At 42.9% G+C, this 20206-nt stretch overlaps 1 protein-coding gene across 2 annotated transcripts; it reads right to left on the minus strand.

The window, feature by feature from the left end:
- Nucleotides 1-6978: 6978 nt before the first annotated feature.
- On the minus strand, nucleotides 6979-19783 carry LOC149286490 (vacuolar protein-sorting-associated protein 36). 2 transcript variants are annotated; one of them, XM_089494011.1, is made up of 14 exons: nucleotides 19715-19783; nucleotides 17991-18059; nucleotides 17601-17671; nucleotides 15088-15202; nucleotides 14773-14862; nucleotides 13113-13199; nucleotides 11473-11505; nucleotides 11313-11390; nucleotides 10225-10359; nucleotides 9490-9555; nucleotides 9172-9236; nucleotides 8026-8110; nucleotides 7184-7260; nucleotides 6979-7072 (listed from the first exon to the last, which is right to left on the minus strand). In XM_089494011.1, the coding sequence occupies exons 1-14, from the start codon at nucleotides 19781-19783 to the stop codon at nucleotides 6979-6981; spliced, it is 1134 nt and encodes a 377-aa protein (XP_089350137.1). The 2 variants fall into 2 exon arrangements, with proteins under 2 accessions (XP_089350137.1, XP_089350136.1); XM_089494010.1 differs by having other exon boundaries at nucleotides 19688-19783.
- Between the last annotated feature and the right edge of the window lie 423 nt (nucleotides 19784-20206).

Here is a 20206-nt window from a genome sequence, read left to right on the forward strand (position 1 = left end):
CATAAAAGGCCAGTGCACCCTGTCAAAGGCCTTCTCCGCATCAGTGGAAAGTAAAATAATCGGGGTAGAGGTGTGTTTAGCAGAATGTATAAGCGTGAGGGCACGGATAGTGCTATCCCTGGCCTCACGACCAGGGATAAAACCAGTCTGAAGAAAAGAAAAAATGTCGGTGCGCTAAGCTAGTCTCAGGCTCAAATAATACAAATGTATAATATGAGGCCTACCAAACAGTGTGAGCATGCTGCAAATACAGTGTGTTGGCTGTACAATGTATACAAAAAACAAAATACTGTCTGCGCTTCTCACCCTAATAAAGTTGGCAACAAATATATAAACATAATATAAATGAGAGGTTTTGGTTATATGAATTGGCCAAAGCATAATTAAGCTCACCCGCCACGTCAAGGCACACTCTCAACAGGGTGAGAACCTACTCTCACCTCCTACATAGTGGGCACACAAAGCAGTTTATACTGCTACCAAAACCAGATTAATGTATTGGGGGAGGTGCAATTAAACCTCCTCCCATTTAACCCCTGGACAGCAAGCTGCAACCTCAAATATGTGCAAACAGGGAAAAGAAAAAATGTCGGTGCGCTAAGCTAGTCTCAGGCTCAAATAATACAAATGTATAATATGAGGCCTACCAAACAGTGTGCCCACTATGTAGGAGGTGAGAGTAGGTTCTCACCCTATTGAGAGTGTGCCTTGACGTGGCGGGTGAGCTTAATTATGCTTTGGCCAATTAATATAACCAAAACCTCTCATTTATATTATGTTTATATATTTGTTGCCAACTTTATTAGGGTGAGAAGCGCAGACAGTATTTTGTTTTTTGTATACATTGTACAGCCAACACACTGTATTTGCAGCATGCTCACACTGTTTGGTAGGCCTCATATTATACATTTGTATTATTTGAGCCTGAGACTAGCTTAGCGCACCGACATTTTTTCTTTTCCCTGTTTGCACATATTTGAGGTTGTTGGCTCCTCATCAGTCTGGTTGCAGCTTGCTGTCCAGGGGTTAAATGGGAGGAGGTTTAATTGCACCTCCCCCAATACATTAATCTGGTTTTGGTAGCAGTATAAACTGCTTTGTGTGCCCACTATGTAGGAGGTGAGAGTAGGTTCTCACCCTATTGAGAGTGTGCCTTGACGTGGCGGGTGAGCTTAATTATGCTTTGGCCAATTCATATAACCAAAACCTCTCATTTATATTATGTTTATATATTTGTTGCCAACTTTATTAGGGTGAGAAGCGCAGACAGTATTTTGTTTTTTGTATAAAACCAGTCTGGTCAGGATGTACTAACGAAGACATAAAAGGTTTGATCCTGTTCGCAAGGATTTTAGCGAACAGTTTCAAATCCGTGTTCAACAGGGAGATGGGACGGTAACTGCTGCAAAGTTCAAGATCCGTGCCCTCTTTAGGGATCAGAGCGATGGAAGCTGCGAGAGTATGGTCATGAACGCGACCCCCCTGTAAGATAGAGTTAAAAGCAGCCACTAAGCGAGGGCCTAAAATGTCCCGGAACACAGAGTAATAGCGCAATGGAAGCCCATCCGGACCAGGGCATTTGCCAGAGGGGGAGGACTTAAGCGCCAACTCGAGTTCAGACACAGTGATTGGGGAGTCAAGAAGAGCCACGTCATCCGCGGTGATCTTCTTCCGCAGCGTAGAATCCAGATACGAATTAATGGCCGCCAAGTCATTAGCGGAAGGTGGGGCAGTGGGATCTGGTCGAAGGTTGTAGAGGCCTTCGTAATAGCTCCGAAAACAATGGGATATATCCAAAGGATGAGAGAGGGTCCGGTTACCGGAGGAGCGCACCCTAGCGATTTAAGTAGGCTTCCGAACCGCTCGCAGGGCCCTAGCTAAGTACTTCCCGGGTTTATGCCCGTGCTCATAAAACAACGCCCTGGTTTTCAACAGGGAACGATGCCTCTTACCGTTGAGGATAGAGGCAAGTTCCCCCCGGAGAGTCAAGAGATGCTGCAAGTCGCTTCCTGATAAGGAGGCTTTATGAGCCTGTTCAGCTGCGGTGATCTGGGCATAGAGCTGATCGATCCGCTCCGTCTCAAGGCGCTTGCGCCGAGAGCAAGCACTGATAAAATGTCCCCGAAGGACACATTTGTGGGCTTCCCAAACAGTCAGCAAAGGAGTCTCCGCGGGTAGATTTTCCTCAAAATAGCGCTGGAGAACCTGGGAAGCTTCGGCGCAAGCCAAGTCGTCCGACAGGAGGGACTCGTTTAACCGCCAGGAGCGCGCAGGGGGCCGGGAAAGGGAAGAGGCTAAGGAGATAGAAACAGGGGCATGATCCGACCAGGTCACCGTTCCAATAGAGGAGCGACGCAGAAGTGAGGCAAAATGGCAAGAAAGGAAAAAATAATCAAGACGGGAATAGGAACCATGTGGAGTGGAATAGAAGGTATAGTCCCTGTCAGTGGGATGAAGAGCCCTCCAGCAGTCCACCAGCTTGTGTGCCGTGAGGAGAGAGATGATCTTACGCAAAACGTGGCGGGGAGTCCGCGTGGTGCCCGTAGAAGTGTCAAGGGAGGGATACAAAGCAACGTTAAAATCCCCACCCAGCACAAGGATCCCAGACTGGAAGCCAGAGAGCACCCGGAGGGCGGCACGCAAAACAGTATGTTGTCCCCGGTTGGGAAGATAGACATTAGCAAACGTGTAAGTGCGGTCGAGAATCGTTCCCTTGACAAGCAAGAATCGACCCTCCGGGTCGGCCCTCGTGTCTAAAACCTGGAAAGGGACACGGGCGGAAAAAAGAATCGCCACCCCCTTGGTCTTGGCCGTCGGATTATTGCCAAAGAAGCCAGAGGGATACGAGCGGCACGAAAACTTAGGGGCCCGCGGTCCATGAAAGTGAGTCTCCTGAACGAAGGCAACATCCACCCGGTCCCTCCGCAGATCCCTGAATAGAGAGGATCGCTTTTCAGGGGTGTTAAGGCCGTGGGCGTTAATGGAGAACAGAAGGAGCGGACTTTGCGCTGGTGAAGACATGACAAAGAGAGAAGTGGACCAAGGAGGGCAAGAGAAAGCGCTGGGGGGGGGAGAAAGAGCAAAGGGAAAAAGGGAAGAGAAGAAGAGAAAAGAAGAAAAAAAAAAAAAAAGGGGGGGGAAGGGTGAAGAAAAAGGAGGACCAGGAGGGAGGGAAGGAACAGAGGGGGAACAGGAAGGGCAAAGAGCAATGAGAGGGAGGGGATAGGGTAGGGAAGACACACACTACGCCAGACGGGCAATACAAACCCGACAATACTACGGCGTCACCGTGTAGGGGAAGAGTCAACCGCGACAGAGAGGCCAAAGGAGAAACAAACCAGAACAGGTAACAAGAACGAAAAAGAAAACAAGAGAACCAAAGGCGGGCCGCCGCCCGCACACTCCGCAAAGAGGCGTAAAAAACAGCGGAGAATAGCCGCAAAGGCTGACAGGATAGGCCCAGAGCCCACTCCGGGGAGCTCAGAAGCACACCAAAAACCGTAAGATAGCGAACGGTACAAACAAAAAAAAAATAAAATATATAGATACCCAGTCATACAGTAGCATACGCGGCATGAGGAGGATCCACCGCAGGTGAACGGCAGTACACAATATGAGACGAGAAACGAGCACAGATCCACAGTCCACAATACATTCAATATGATACATGACACGAGCATAGGTACGTAACATACATATGTAGAGGATATAAATGTGAGCAAATGAGCAGAGATAGTGAACGGCGCAAAAAAAAACAAAAAAAAAACCCTTTAGACCCCCCACCCGGAACCCCCCCAGAGCCCATCGAGAACCCCCCCCTAGCATCCAAGTAGAAAACCACAAGAGACATACAAGGAGCTCCAGCAAATGAGCACCAACAGGTAGATGGGCAGAATCATAGGAGGCAGGCAAATGTAGGGGAGGCAGTATCAGGCGGGGCAGAGAGCCATGTCAAATGGGTAGAACATAAGCCCAGCCGAGGGATTGCGGTCCATGACATGAGCAGAGGAACCCAATATAATGAACGGCGCAGAAAACATTAAAAAAAATAAATAAATAAATAAAATAAAATTAATATAAACCCCTTAGACCCCCCCACCCGGAACCGCCCCCCCCAGCACGTAAGAATAGAACCACAAGAGACATACAGGCACACAGGCATACAAGCACCAATAGATAGATGGACTGAATCATATGAAGCAGCCAAATGTAGGGGAGGCAGTATCAGGCCGGGCAAAGACAAGGCAGAGAGCCGTATCAAAGGGCAGATCATAAGCCCAGCTGAGGGATTGCGGTCACAGCGGACAGCAGGCAGAAAAAAAAAAAAAAAAAAAAAAACATTAATAAGAATAATGTAAAGCAACAACAAAAATAATAACATGTAAAGGTACATAACGGTTGTGCGTTGGCAGGCAGCGATGTCTGGAAACGACATGTGCTAACCACCGGAGTGAGAGGCAGGGCATCTATTCCTCTATAGGACCCAAGCGTCGGGAAACCGAGACAGGTGATGGACGTGGAGAAGAGTCTCGAAGAGAACCACGGGTAGGGCCGGCGCGGGGACGCCCGCGAGGGCGAGGTGGTAGATCCAGACGCCGTCCCGGGGTGACAGCAGGGTCGGCCCAGTCGGAGATCTGCACATCTGGGAGATCCAAAAAACGCAGGACGTCAGGGACATCATCGTAGTGCCGGATGGTGAGCGGCCCGCTCCCGTGTCGGATCACCAAGGCAAAGGGGTAGCTCCATCTGTAAGGGATAGAGAGCCTCTGCAATACTGAAGTCAGGGGGCGTAGGGCCCTCCGGGCCTTCAGGGTCAGGTCAGAAAGATCCTGAAAGAAGGATAGCCGGTGACCGTTCAACTGCCAGGTGCCCACATCCCTCGCACGAGCCATGATTGCCTCCTTAAGCCGAAAATCCGTCAGATGACAGATGATGATGATCAACGGGAAGCGGTGTGTCAGGTGCGCGGTTCAGGAGGTCGTTGAAGAGGCCCATCAGGAGAGCCGGGATATCCTCAGGGGCGTCAGACTCGGGGACTCCCCGCACACGGACATTCTGGCGCCGACCCCGGTTGTCCATGTCCTCAACAAGGCGGCGGAGGTCCCTCAAGTACCGTGCATGGCGATCGCTCTCAAGTTGAGCAGAGGACACAATACGGCGCTGTTGGGCCTTCGATTCCTCCAAGGCCAGGACCCTCTGCTCCAGGGAGGACAGGTCCGCTCGAAGCACCGACACCTCGTCCCGGACCACCTGTCGGAGTTCGGTAATGAGCAGGGAGAAGTCCGACTTCCAAGGCGCCGATTGGAACAATTGAAGTACCTCCGGTGGGTGAGATGCGGAAGGTAAGTGCGCGAGCGAGGTGGATTCCTCCGCGGACGAAGAGCTGGCCGGAGACGCAGCCTCGTGCGCGCTTGAGGCCCTGGAGCCCCGCGTGGTCAGGTCGGCCGGGGTGCAGAAATATTCCCGGAGGGAAGATGTGGAGGACCGAGGTCGACCCCCGGGGGTCGAGGAGTCAGATCCCGACTTTTTGGAGCGTCCCATAATGGGCATGCGGCTATGCGGCGGCGGGTAAGTGCAGGCGGCGGAGGAGCAGTCAGCTCAAGCGGCCATCTCTCTCGGCGGTTGGACACGCCCCCCCACACACTTTATTTAAGGGAGTCTTTAGACAAAATGTAAAACAAAAAGTCCTGTGAGCTTTTGGGACCTTGCAGGTCTCTTCTCGTTTAGATGGAATAAAATGACATTTTCAGTGTTAGTCCAATAAAAGGTCTCACCTTTGATCAAAGACCAAATCTTTTCTTGGGCCAATACGACTATATCCATTTTCATGATTTTTAAAATCCTGGGCAAGTTTCTACTGGAAGAAGGCTTGAGCTGGTCCTGGATAATGCATTTTTAGTCAATAAAGAGACTGTCAAGAAATCTGTGATTGATCATTTTTCTACAGTTCTTCTTGCAGGAGACACTTACTGGAGTTGGCCCTTCAGGATAGGTGCTTCTGCTCAAATCAAAACAAATTTATGTTCAGCAACATTCCCCGTGTCAGTAATACCAATTACATAGTTGTATCATGCTTTCCAGGTTTTTATTAGGCTTTTTATATATATATATTTCTAATAGGAGATGTTTTTGGACCTTTTAACTTTTCTCATTACTTTTTACTATGTCTAATGTTTTTGTTTTGAAGAGGGACTGACTCGGACATCACAGTGATCAGAAAGCAGGGTACTGCAGTCCTGATTTGTGGCATTAACTTTAGAATGACGTAGAATGTCCTTTGTCGTCAATTAAACATGGACAACCAGTCCCGCAAAACCTAGAGGCAAACACATCTAGATAGTAAGACACAACAATATTTATTGTGACATTATTCATGTATGTTAACTTTTGTATATGTTGTCAGCAAATGTTGCTTAATCCGTGCCACACTGCGGAAAAGAATACAACGAAAATATAAAGTTCACCGAAAATAGTAATTATTCCTAGGTCAAGGTGCTTCATCTCACAACATTAACTATGCATTATGGCAAAGAACCAAGCTGAACTCACATCATTTATAGCTGCACTGAAATCGCTGTTTCATGATAGAGTTATGTCCTTCCAACAGTCTTACTGAATTTAAAATCTGAGAACCTGTCTTCAATGTAAAAGTGCAGAATGTGCTAAACCTTTTACAATTACATTTATATCCGCCGTGATACATATACACTTATACATCATCAAAGCCAACATACGGAATCATATTTTTCATGTTTACATAAATGCAGGATATTTACACATGACAAATTTCCAAACTTTTTAATCATTGATGAGCACTAAGAAAATACATTTTAACACCGGATATGAACAATTATTATGTGTCAGAGTCCCCAAACTGCACACAGGAATCCTATTAATTCTCGCGTTTTAGCCTTTGCCAACCTCTTGTAGGAAATATATAAAGACGTCTTAATAATTAACATTTTTGAAACCAAGCCATTAACTCTGGGTTAAGAAAAGGTTGGGATAGAAACGCAAGCCTTCTACGGAGTCATCTCTGCAAAGGTGTCCCATATTTTCTGCCAGTAATAGCCTGTCAAAGGAAAGATACGAAGGTAAGAATCAAAAAGTGGCGGTGGTAGGGGAATTTATATAGCGCCATCATACTCCGCAGCGCTGTACAATGGGATATACATGGAAATACCTTTCTTTAGCAAGGAGAACAGACATTCCTACAATCTTGGCAAACTCTTCCGATGTCAACGAACCCTTCTCAGATACCTGGGGGAAACGTAACCCAAAGCGGCCATATTATTGACTGTCGTTTAAGTAGTGTTTCGATAGCTGTACATTTTAGAGAATAACAATAAAACGAGTTCCACCATTTTCAATCAAAGTACATTACGTTTACATAGCGCCAGCAGATTCCTTAGCACTGTTACAAATATGTGACAAAAGAAACTTAAAATGGGCAATAGCTTAAAAAAAAAAGACACATGATGTACGCATGAATCAACCGAATCAAAGTCTGATGTAAGATTTGGACTGTCAGTACAGAGTGTTTTATGGTGCATAACTGCTTTATTGAAGGGTTTAGCAGAAGATGTAATTACTAGGTGAGCGTACTATGGCCTCATATTGCTGCAGGGACTATAGTGCTTTCACAGACTTAATTTGATTATAGGGAAAGGACTGAACAAGGACTGCCATAAGCAAACCAGCACAGTCTGGTTTGTCAGCAAGGGGTTAACAATCAAATGTGCCTTAATATTCTACAGCATCAGCAATAAATATAGCCAAATAATGATAAATTAAATGTATTTAAAAATATACAACCCCATTCTACACTGACTGCACGGCATTGTATGCTTTCCCAATTAATCTGGCAAGCAAGAAGTCCAGTTAAGTTGATAAAATATATGAGAATAATTATTTTTTTTTAAATGTGTATAATGTGAAAAATAAAATACAGAAATTCGATTCCAAGTGTTAATATAAACCAAAAAAATTTAATTTTCTAACAACGGCCTCATAACATTTACAAACCGTTTCTAAAGCAGAAGCCACCATTTCTTCTTCATTGTGCGACTGGTGCTCAATCACCATGACTCCACTCTCAAAAATACGAAGCCTAGAACAGACGATACACAAATGAAGCCGGGGGTCCACGTCAAGTTACAGATTCTTTTCATAAAATTGTTACAAAATGATAAAAAACGGTAAATGAACCAGACATGTCACCCATTTAGAATAGCAGATGTTGTTTTGCTTATTGTATTCATTTAGGATCTCCAAGCCCAGAAATTATTTCCACATCATTTATAGCACTTTATAAATAACGTGTGCATTTATTCACATATTTGTTCTTCACAGACCTGTTGGGTAATATTTGCTCCAGAAATAGAGCTTGTGGAAAACACATATATATATATGGTAATAATGTATAAGGGGCTGAATTAAAGGACAGGTGAGGGAATGAATTACCATAAGTAAGACAAAATGGTAAAAATCGGGCTTTAGGGGCTCATTGCCAATTTAAGGATCATTGAGATTTTCACAATATTAAGTACTCCATGTTCTGTGCAATGCTTTGCTTATTGCGCCCGGCTCCTTGATATCTACAGATCTTTAAGGGGTAACATCACACTTTTCCATTTATGTACAGCCAGTTATGAATACAGGCCACGGGTTGCAGATGGATCTCTGACTCCTAAAGTTATCTCCTTTCCCCTCAACCATCATTACAAAGGCTGCCTGAACCAACCAACAAGAGTTGGCATCTTAGCAGTGATATTAGTGGTAGTGATAATGGGGAGGAATAATCATGTAGATCTAAGAGAAGGAAGCTAAAATACTATTTTCCATACATATAACATGGGCATTTAATACACATACATTGTTTATTTTGATCTGAACACACAATTACATGGGGCTTTTTTTTGTGGAGAACTGTAAATCCATGCCATAGGATTTACTCTACCCAATGTGCTTAAGGTCTTTACAAATGGTCGTTTGCCAAATCGCTTGGACTTGGGCCTTTGAAACGGAGCCAGACAGGAAGCCGGCCCGAGATGAGGAGCTCATTCTCCATCTCACAGCACAGTCTGCCGGGAAGGAAAGTCTTCTGCGACTCATAGCAGTCAATGCTTAGGAAAAACGTAGTAAATATTTAGGCAAAAGTGGTATTCTAACCTCAATGGGAGCTTCAGGGATTCCAGCATTTTGCAAGCATTTACTAAATCTTCTGGTGACAGCAGCTGCAAAAGAAAAAATAAAGTGTCATGGCAGCTAGAAGTGTTGTTCCACCCCATGATGAATTTAGGTTGGACTCTGTTGTGCGCCCGGCAGACCCAGGACCTGCGTCCGCGGCAAAAACACAAAAGCATTTCCCAGACCTCTGCTCAGAAGCAGACAAGATATTATGAAGCTGTGCCGACTGGGCACTATTTGTGTGCGTGTTCTTTATGTGTTTTTGATTAGTTTTGTTTTGCTTGATTTGTTCCGACATACCTCCATGCCTCGTGCTCGATTTACTAGGCAGTACACTTCAGTAAGAGACATAATGCCACCTCGTTCCTATAGACAGCAAAACGTTAATGACAAATACGAGAAAATGAATAAAGACCGGAACTATTTTACATTGTGAGACCATACGCTGCAAAACAGACCTCAAAGTTGCCCTTCCCTCACAGGAGACAGTCCTGATCCATTCCCCTCGTGATACCCCATCACACTTCATCTTCTGCGCCATCTGGCCAATCTTTACTCTGACTCCAGGATTAAATTTGAAATCATCAACCTTACCTACAGAACCCTTACCACATCTCTTACCTCCAAACACTCTCCTAACTACCCTCTTAACTCTGTCAGTATTAATTCTTCTCTTTCCAGGATTTTCCCTGTGGTATATCTGTTCTCTGGGATTCCCTGGAAGACTCTTCCCTTCTCAACATTCACAAACTCTATTCTGAAAGATCCTCCTTCGAGATCTGGTGATTTGTCCATGTGACCTTTTCTACAATCATCACCATCCATATCGTCTCCTCGTCTTCCCTCTCATTGCCCCTAAACCTTCAAATAGACTGTCGGCTCACAAGAGCAGGGCCCTCTTCTCCTTCTCTACTCGTATATCATATCTCTGTTTAACGTTGATTTTGTATATTCTTACGTTATTAATTTTCACTCTTGTAATTTGACCTGCAGCAATGGTTCGGGCTTTAATATAATATAATATTGTATAGTTACCTCCAAAGGAGTCTGCAGCATCGTTGCCAGCTGCTTCGCCAGTTGCATGTGATAGTGAGTCCCTGATCCATGCGTTTCTCTGGTGACGGGATTTACTATCCCCATACTCAGGAGATAGGATTTAAACCTGATCGTCTAGAAAAGACCACTGGTAAGGACCATAAAATGCTTGGAAATAAAACAATGATATAACAGACAGAAGATCCCCAACAATGGGCTTACTTCATGTAGAGAAGGGCAAGCTGCCATTTTTACAGAAATAGTATTTTTGTCCTGTGTGGGGATGGGGTAAAGCTCGTGTACAGTAAATATGTAAATCTGGGTGATTTATCACGCTGCGTGACCATCAGCGTCCATGCCATATCAGTGTATTTGTGGCACAACCTATGCGGTGTCAGCGTGTATGGCCAGGGAGCCTTCCATGCGGGGTCACTGGGGTGACGTTCCTGTCCTTGGATGATCAGTATGGTGGTGGCAGCGTGGCCATGGCTGTAGCGTCTGCGAATTGCGTCAGGGCCATGTCACAGCCAGCATTTTAGATTATATTGGCTCTCAATACGTGCTAATGTCTATATTTATAGTTGAATAGTAGACCATTTATAAAATGAGTCCGATAATAATTACTACATCTTCACCGAAGCCTATTTGCCAATTTCTGCCGCATTCAGGAAAAAATGATAACCACAATTATAAGAGCAGCTAAATGGCGGGTGTAAAAGAAGGCATGACAAACGTGACAATCCTCACAAAACACATATGAAAACTAATACCAATAAACCATGGTTTAAAAACAATATAAATATTACAGGGACACTAGTAGTAGGTGCACTGCAGCACTGGAGCTGCAACTTCTCCTAGATTTAAGTACTTCATTTTTAATTTTTTTAACTTTATTTGGCGAGTCTCTCGGTGAGTCCCTTAAAAATAATATATATAATAAAACAATTATCAAGAACCGCAGCCTCGCATGACCGGCTACTAAATGTTATTTCAGATTGTGTATTATGTTAGCTTTGGATCAGACCGAGGGGTTACACCGGCAGCCTCTGCAGAGGAACATTTGCGATCTGTCACAACAATACATTTACCTCGTCCTCCGAGATGTCCCCCTGTTTTTCTTTGATTTTGTTAGCTATTGCTTTAGACAGCTCCACCATTTCCTTGGCCTGCGAAGAGAATCAAGCCGACCCGCTGTGAATACAGTGGCCAGGAAACGGCAAAGATAAGCATGAGGGCTTTATAGCGTACCTTCTCCATCAGCTTACTCAGATCCTCAAAAGCCTGGAAGATAATAAAGAAAAAACAGATACTAACTCACTATATGGACAAAAGTATTGGGACAGACCTCTTAATTATTGAATTCAGGTATTTCAATCAGATCCATTGCCACAGGTGTATAAAATCGAGCACCGAGCCATGCAGTCTGCATTTACTAACATTTGTAAGAAAAATATACATATAGTGTATGTGTATTACATGAACAGTGAAATTAACTCATAAATGTTACATGTGTTTAAATCCAATGTATCTTTAGTTTTAATAATTATTATTAGATTATTCTGAATTTAAAAGCAGCTGTTCCAACTCTCTCTGCTGAATTTAACGCTTTTGTAACTAAATGCAACATTGGAAGCATCATTTTTCCGAGGACTACTGAATGTCCAAATGTTTTGCTGAAATAGGCTGTTGCCATGGAAATGAAGTTTCACTACTGTTTCTGTATAAGGCAAAAGATCTACTAAGGTTTATTGAAATTAATTTTTATTTACTTAACGTAGAAAGCGCATTCATGTTTTGTCTAAACCACCAACGTGCGGATGCACGTTAACCCCTTAATGACAACACATGTACGGGCTCACAATGCATTGTTTTTAATGGGTTTAAGGACAACCCATTGTCCTTAAGGGGTTACTAATGGCTTAAGATTTTAGATAATGGTAACAAAACAAACAGTTCTCTAAGGCTGTTATAAATGGTCCTTCGCAGGTTACCCAGAATGTCTGTTCGATAAGCCCTATTGTGCAAATTTAAAGGGATATCCCAGCCATCATGTGCACTTTTCCACAGAATCCCCCCCCCCCCATATGCATTTGTCCCTTTTGCCGCCCCTAAGCTACTGGCTGTGCAGGAGATGTGGGTGTAACGAGACCCTGTGCACGCGTGTAGAAAGCGTGTGATTTCAATGGGATCGCTTTCCTGCCACTGACTGACTGCCACAAGTTGCCAACTAGTATTGCAAAATGTGAGGTCGCGGAGCTGCAGCTTCTCCTGAAGAAAAGCCCCCTAGTTTAGTAAATTCATCTGAAAGTACATACAAAGTACAAAGGGCTCCCTGGGACGCCGGCTATAAACATGACTACGAAGCGGTTTTTTTACCTAATTAATAACATGCCTCAACTCATCGCCGACTGTAGCCGTGAAAAGTGAGGACAAAAGGGAACGGGCACACACCTAACAGGAACTTCCTCCGATAAACACAATTCTGCAGGGCTCACGCCTTATCAGCAGCCAGCAGCGCATGCAGGAAACCCACAAGCCGCTCGTTACAACGCCAGCAGCTTCTGCTTATCCCACGAGCCCCAAGCCACAGGCCGTGATTTCACACTAATGACTGCTTCTATAGGGAATCGGTCAATGAGGACTGCGGGCCTGGTTGGTAAAGGTGCTGTCCCACTAAGACAAAACATTCCGTGTCCCAGTAAATTAAACAAATAGCAGATCTATCATTTTATTATTCCATCTGAAGGTTTAATCACAGAAAAACGTCACGGAGGAGTTTAATCCCTAAAGGGGGCGACGGCAGGAGAGTTAGAAGGTCGTGTGGTGAGCTGTGACCAGTCGGACCCCGTACCGGCTCAGCCTTGACACCGAGGTGATTGTGCACTAACCTCGGAAATGTTTTTGTCCGTCTCTTTTCTCTTTTCCTCCAACTTCCTCTCGATGCCAACAATGCCGACAGCTTTAATTCTCCCACCCTGAGGAAGGAAGCGTTCAAGGTTTCTCACACAGCGTTCGGACTTTCTGAATGGTATCATTATACCTGGCAGGATGTAAATATCCATTGACTGACAAACATCATTGTTTAACGTTTCAGGGAACGGACCCCGACTCGCGGTAAGATTGTCCAGGACACAGGAATCCTTACTTGGCCATTAGACCGGCCTCTTCATAAAGTAACGGAACTAGGAAAAAAATAGCCGACGCGGCAGTATCTGCTAACAATAAACGCTGGGATGGTAAAACGTTCCAACGAAGAAATATAGCGATTTCACTCAGAGACAGAGCCTCGTTTATAGGTTCTACGGTAATATTACAGCTATAAGATATATATATATATATATATATATATATATATATATATATATATGAGTGAAGCATCACCACTAACCATGTCTGACCTTTATCTGCCTGCACAGAGGTGTATCCTCAACATATTAATAATAAACACAAGTGTATAAACAAGAGTTTCCAGGAAAGCCAAAAATGTCTGTTCTGTGCTTTCATTCTGCACCATGAAAGGACGGACAGCCCTGGTGAGCGTCTCCTGCAGAAGGGTCTGAGCTGGTCCTCCATAATGCATAATGATGTCATGGACCTGAAACTACCATCATATCGGTAAAGTAACACTTCCTTACATTACACGGCAGAAAGGATCGCGACGGCACACGCAGTCTTCTGGGAATTTGATTACCGTATTTCCCCATGTATAAGACGCACCTTAATTTTGGGGCCCGAAATTTGAAAGAAATGTATTATCATAAAATTCATACTCATCATCCTCATCACTCCCATCCATTTACTGCCCCTAAATTAACCCTAAAGATCCCATCAACCATAACTGCCCCGGAATTATTCCTAAAGACCCCATTAACCATAACTGCCCCTAAATTAATCCTAAAGACCCCATCAACCATAACTGCCCCTAAATTAACCCTAAACACCCCATTAACCATAACTGCCCCTAAATTAACCCTAAAGACCCCATCAACCATAACTGCCCCTAAATTAACCCTAAACACCCCATTAACCCTAAATCCCCCTAAATTAACCCCCACCTCCCCTAACTTTCAGCAACCCAAATATTAATTTTATACTTACTGTTAGATGAGTTGCTGAGCAGTGTGGACACCATAAGGAAAGGGGCAATCTACAATCTACAACCACTGTATAAGACGCATACGTTTTTAGACCCCAAATTTTTTGACATTTTTTTTGCGTCTTATACATGGGGAAATACGGTAAATAGGTCATTAACAGATGATGCCATTAAAGCTACTTTAATGTTACATAATTGTGATTATTAGTCCTATTTACCATTAGGTTTAAAGTAAAGCTTTTCTTACCTTACATTTTACATTACAAACGGGTACATTAAGAATGACAATATTCAAACTGACAATAGCATTTACACAGAGGGTCCTGCTCTTGCAGGCTTACACTCTATTCTTCACAGCTGGGTCAGGCATGCGGGTTACCAACGTACGCCAGGAACATGCTACATCACATCAAACAGGACTTCTGGTACGTTTTTTAAATGTCCATGCTTACCTGCAACCCTTTGCCCGTTTGTACAGAAGGCGATATAGATAACCTTTCCCAGCGTCTTTGCGTTAGTTCCTCTGTCAAACGCCTATGGAACTGCATACAAAACAAGGAAACCGGTTACTTGGCTCGTGACGGCTACTGTTTCACCGGTCCCATTCCAACACATATTTTTCACTTTCTTGTTATTTAATATTTGTGTCCAGAAATACCTTGCCATATGCATCATGTGACGGGTCTAATGGAAATATTGTATCCACTGGCAAATCACTGTGGATGCTACACTGATTTGCAGTGATCAAAAGAAAAACCTCTATTTACCTCGATTTGACCGTGTTCTCTGAAGGACAGCTTGATGTACGAGAATCGGCTGCTTTGGTAGGGTCCGGGTTCTTTGTTAGAGGTGGAAGGATGAAGATGGACCACAATTTTAGCGCTAAAAAGAAAAACAAAACATCTATAATATCTGTATCTATACCAAAAAAACAATATATATCCAATATATATATATATATATATCCAATATATATATATATATATATAATATATATATATATATATATATATACACACACACACATATACAAAAACAGACGATATTGAAAGATAATCATCATTTGGCACATCTAGTCTAGTTATTCCATTCAGCCTAAAATAATGAGTAAAATAAATAAAATCTATAATTTGGAAATAGGTGGTATCCCACTTTTTAGTATAGATGGACACAACAGAATTGATGACGTGCTACGTTAAAACACCATGGTCCTTTTTTCGCTTATCCAAAGAGAGCCCATAGTCTATAGGATGTGTGTATTCATTAAACAGGGTTTCTCTATACATTATGAAGGGCTAACCACAGCACGTTTCTTCTGGGAGGTGGTCTGGGTTTCCCCACATAATACATTGTTAAACTTGTCAGTCGTCTCTCAACAAAGCCCTTCCTACAGAAATATGCTGGTTTAGGGTTTTCGTAAAGCATGGTCTACTTCACTATTCATGAAGAGTTTACTCCACCGAGCTTCACATGATGGACCTAACCTTGTGATCTGCTCCATAGAACAAGAAGAATCACCAAATCGTGTAATTTCTTTCGATCATGCTTATAAGCATTTGGTTTATAACTTTCTGGAACAAAAACCTCAAGGCACTGAGCAGATTAACAAGTCGTGAAAGTGTCTGCCGAGAAAGAAGATGACGGCGCTTCTTTGATAGTCATCCAAAATCAACAAAACGTATGGAAAACAATCCTATCAATGGAAGTAGACGACGCGCCCAACCCATCAAGCATTACCCAGGAAATCCTGATTCTGCATTCTATTTATGGAGAAAAAACTAAGATGAAAGAAACCAGTTTAGAGTTTGTGGATCCTAAGTACAATGTCTAGTTGCTGAAAAACCACCAAATACCCCAGTGGTTTTTCATTTCCTACACCTGCGTGCCTACAAATATATATATATAGGTCAATGATAAAGTCAATATGCCCTTTATGAGATTATGTATAGGGGAACTACCACTAACATAGCATTTCGCATATTTAAAGGGACACTACAGCCATCATGCACTATATGGACAAAAGTATTGGGACACACTTCTTAATTATTGTTTCAATCTTAAATTCTTAAAAATTGTTTCAATCAGACCCTTTGCCACAGGTGTTTGAAGTGGTCACTGCAAGCTCCCAGGCTTGCAGAAGATGTCTTTGGTTGAACACATTTCCTGCTAGCCATACGCACATACGCACTATCCAGCTGCAGTACTTCAAGCGGCCACAGGGAGAAAACAGGATTCTGGAGCTGCAGCTTCTTCTTAAGGTAACCACTGTTTTTTTGTCATTCTGTATAATTGTTTGGGAGATGTTTGGTTTACAAGTAACAGTTTATTTTCTTTTATGGAAGAACCTAGAATTTTCCCCTCATACCCCCAACCCAATCTTACAAAGACCACCTTAAAAAAAAAAAAGTTGACTAGGATCACTGTAGGGTCATCCACCTGTTTTTTAGGACACGTTGTACATGGCATACATAAACTTACATTGTAAGATATAGTTACAAACCCATAACTAGAATGTATGGTGTGTTTATTTGTGCATTTGTATTTTTTGTGCATGTTGATGTGCATTTTGCTGCGTGTAGATCGGCGCAGGCATTCTTTTAGTTATTGGAGTAAGATGATGTGTCTCAATTAACCCCTACTACTACTGTCTGCACCTATTTAAATCAGTGGGTGTAACTGCAGCCAATTGTGTGTTAGCAAAACATCAGTGTTCAGATAGCATAATGTGATTGGTTGCTGCAACTCCCAATAGTTTCAAAGGGAGCGTGGCTTGAGTCCATGATCATGAGCAAGAATTGTACATACGAGTGCTCCCAGATTTCAGTGGAGCCAGCTGGGGGCAGTTAGAAGTCTCATCTTCTAACTACCTAATTTGGTAAAGATGATACCTTTTATTGGCTAACTGACGTATAATGGATTGCAAGCCTTCGGGTCTACCTAGGTCTCTTCCTCAGGCATTTTATACAATTATTATACATTATAGATGTCCAACTCTATACCTTCTAACTCCAAACTAAAGACTGTCTGCACCAATCTGCATGCAGCAAAATGCTCGGCGTCCACGCGAAAAGAACTACAGTAAGCATTAAAAGAAATAGAGAATGCAAAATAGAGAACATGCATTTCATATAAAATTAGGGCTGGAAAATTCGTTTAATCCCTGTATGTATTTCTATTGTTAGAAAAATAAAAAATCTGTTTGCCTGGATTAGAGACTAACAGACAAAGAGGGGTGATTTCAAATTTCAAATGAGCTGGAACGTCCACAGAAATAGATTACCTTTTCCCAATGCCCCCTGCCTGCTCTTCCGTGAAAACAATCTGAGAAAGTGGGAATGCAATGCAGAAATCCTAGGAGAAAGCAGAGGAAAATTAATATAATACGATACCGGGTAACGGGACACTAAGCGGTGCTTCGTGAGCCACTTAGTGTCTGATTATTTACATCTTTACAAAACAAATCAAACAAAGCAAACTATAGGTATATATATTGGTCATGATGTTTTCCATGCATGTATCAGATACTAACCCTCTTAAAGTGTTCTAACATTTTGACAAATATTAGTATAATACATGAGATGTTACAGTAATAATATTTTTTTTTAATAAATGGTGTAAGATTTTATTGCGTAGAATTATAGCACATGGGGGCTCAGTTTCATCTTCTTACATGATTTTTCTGGTCTCTCCATAGAAGTCTGTGCGTTGTCAAAAGAAGAGTTCCAGTATCAAATTTAGTCTAAAAAAAATTAAAAATAGAATAACACACGGTTAACACGCAGTATTCAGACACAGGGAAAGAGAAGCAAATCATGGTCTGATTAATATAAGCAGAAAGTCTACAGCACCATCTAGTGGTCATTTTAATAATTTACCGTGAGTTATATTTACAAGTCTACTTGTTTATTAATAAAGAAAGCATGCTGTTATACAGAGAAAACACAAAACAAATAAAGCCATACTCCGCATGATAAAAGGTGTTGGCGCAATCTTCAAGTTCCCCAAAAGGTACAGACAATCCGGACCGTGTCCTCAAAATAAGAGCTCACACTGAACCTTATGTTTTGATTCTGTATATAAATTTACACAGCAGGTCTTTGCTTTAAGCGAAGAATGCGATCTTAAATTGCTTTCTAAGCTTGTTAAATTTCATGACGCGCCAGGCACGTCACCGGTCGTTAACTGACTTTTTGCGTGACGTGTCTGGCACGTCATTGGTCATTAAGGGGTTAATCACTCGATATTTATTAGCCCTATATGTCTTGTTTCATTCTGTGTGCAGCTGCCTGAAAACATTATGCAAAAACTAGACCTGTTTTTTTTTCCATAAAATAACATAAAAAAACTGCACAATATTTTGAAAAAAAAATGTTATCTGATCAATTCTACTTTTTGATGAGCATGCCCTTTTAATGTAAACTACTGTATTCTACAACGGCCTTCAGGAACCTCCAACAACACAGGTGTTCACAAAGAGACTAGATGGGGGTAAAGGCAGGGATGGTGGGTGATTGTCCCGGCGGTACTTCTGGTTGCCGGCGTCAGGGTTTATAACGTTAAGATTTGTTCCTATACTCCGTATCCTCATCTGGACACAGCTGCGCACCGATGGAGGAGTATGGGATGTCAGGGCCATAAAGTACTCTAGGCACATACCTGATGCCAACAGACTATTCTGCGTCTCTCTACATTTCAAACATCCCAAGACGGTCACTTTTGTTTTATACAACGTGATCAGAAGCATCGATTCTACGCAGGTCTTTCCCGGCACAATATTCCTGTCATTTAGTAAGATATTTAATAGTGTGTTTTATTTACAGTTACGTTATTGCGTACATAAACCACAGACTGTGCAGCCCTCCGGGGGTATTCTGTTTAACCTCCTATATTTTCCATACATGCACAGTACTCAATCATACAAATACAGAATATGCCGGCAGATAAGATCCAGTCTGCCCATTTATACTGATGTAGCGACCTTAATCAGTCCTTACTCTAGTCTTAGATTCAGGATAGACTTATGCCTGCCCAATGCATGTTTAAATTCCCTTCCCTCTACCACTTTTGCTGGAAAGCTGATCCATTTATATACCACCATCGCAGTAAAGTAAGCAAAGAGCGCCGGTGGGAAGCAGTTAAATAAAAGGCCTCTTGTGACACCCAGTTCTGTTAGGATTGTTATTTGTGTGCATTAGGCTTAGCAGTTATAGTCATCTGGTTTTATAACATGCTGATGTTCCACCTGGTAACACACAGGACACTGATAACGAAAACACACTTATAAATAAAGCTGGTTGTTGTGCTTTTGCTGTAGCCATTCCCCAGCAGACCCCCCATAACATTGCTATACAAAACAACTGCTCCCACCTTTTCCTCCCCATCTGACAGCCTGACCCCACGCTGCTGGATCACTAACGTCTCATCAATATCCAGCAACCCGGAGCACCAGGAAAAGCGATCCATACTAATAAGGTCGCCCAAAACCCGGTATGACAGCCACTGCAAGAAAAACCGGAACCAAAGCCCGAATACACGCCCCCTCCCACGTCACCAAAAGCCGCCGGGGCTGTTCTAAGCACCAGCGAACCGACATCATAGAGGAGACATTTTCCCGGAGACCAAGACTGAAAGAAAACCATTTTGGATCCAAGGAAAATTGTATATAGTCTTTTGGGTTTAGAACTCTAATAGGAATGACAAATCGATACAAGAAGCTCAATGCCCTTCTTGAGAAGAGGCTTGCTGCTGATTGGTTGATACCGTGTTTACACGGGCGATACATATGAATAAGAGGTTACTGTGCTGCCGAACGGTTACGTTCGCCCTAAAAAAGTACAAATTTCAGCTGAAGATGGCATGGGCTGCTCAACTGTTGTTAACTAAAGA

The sequence above is a fragment of the Sceloporus occidentalis genome, unplaced genomic scaffold (genome assembly GCF_023333645.1).
Source record: "Sceloporus occidentalis isolate IW3139 unplaced genomic scaffold, rSceOcc1.0.p SCAF_68, whole genome shotgun sequence".
NCBI classification, from domain to species: domain Eukaryota; kingdom Metazoa; phylum Chordata; class Lepidosauria; order Squamata; family Phrynosomatidae; genus Sceloporus; species Sceloporus occidentalis.

Excerpts from the sequence above, each read along its gene's own strand:
- LOC149286490 (XM_089494010.1), bottom strand. The coding sequence starts at position 19,783 with ATGGATCGCTTTTCCTGGTGCTCCGGGTTGCTGGATATTGATGAGACG. Across the intron at positions 15,203-17,600 it reads GCAGGGGGCATTGGGAAAAG|CGCTAAAATTGTGGTCCATC; the intron begins GTAATCTATTTC and ends TTTTCTTTTTAG. Across the intron at positions 9,556-10,224 it reads TGCTGCAGACTCCTTTGGAG|GAACGAGGTGGCATTATGTC; the intron begins GTAACTATACAA and ends TGCTGTCTATAG.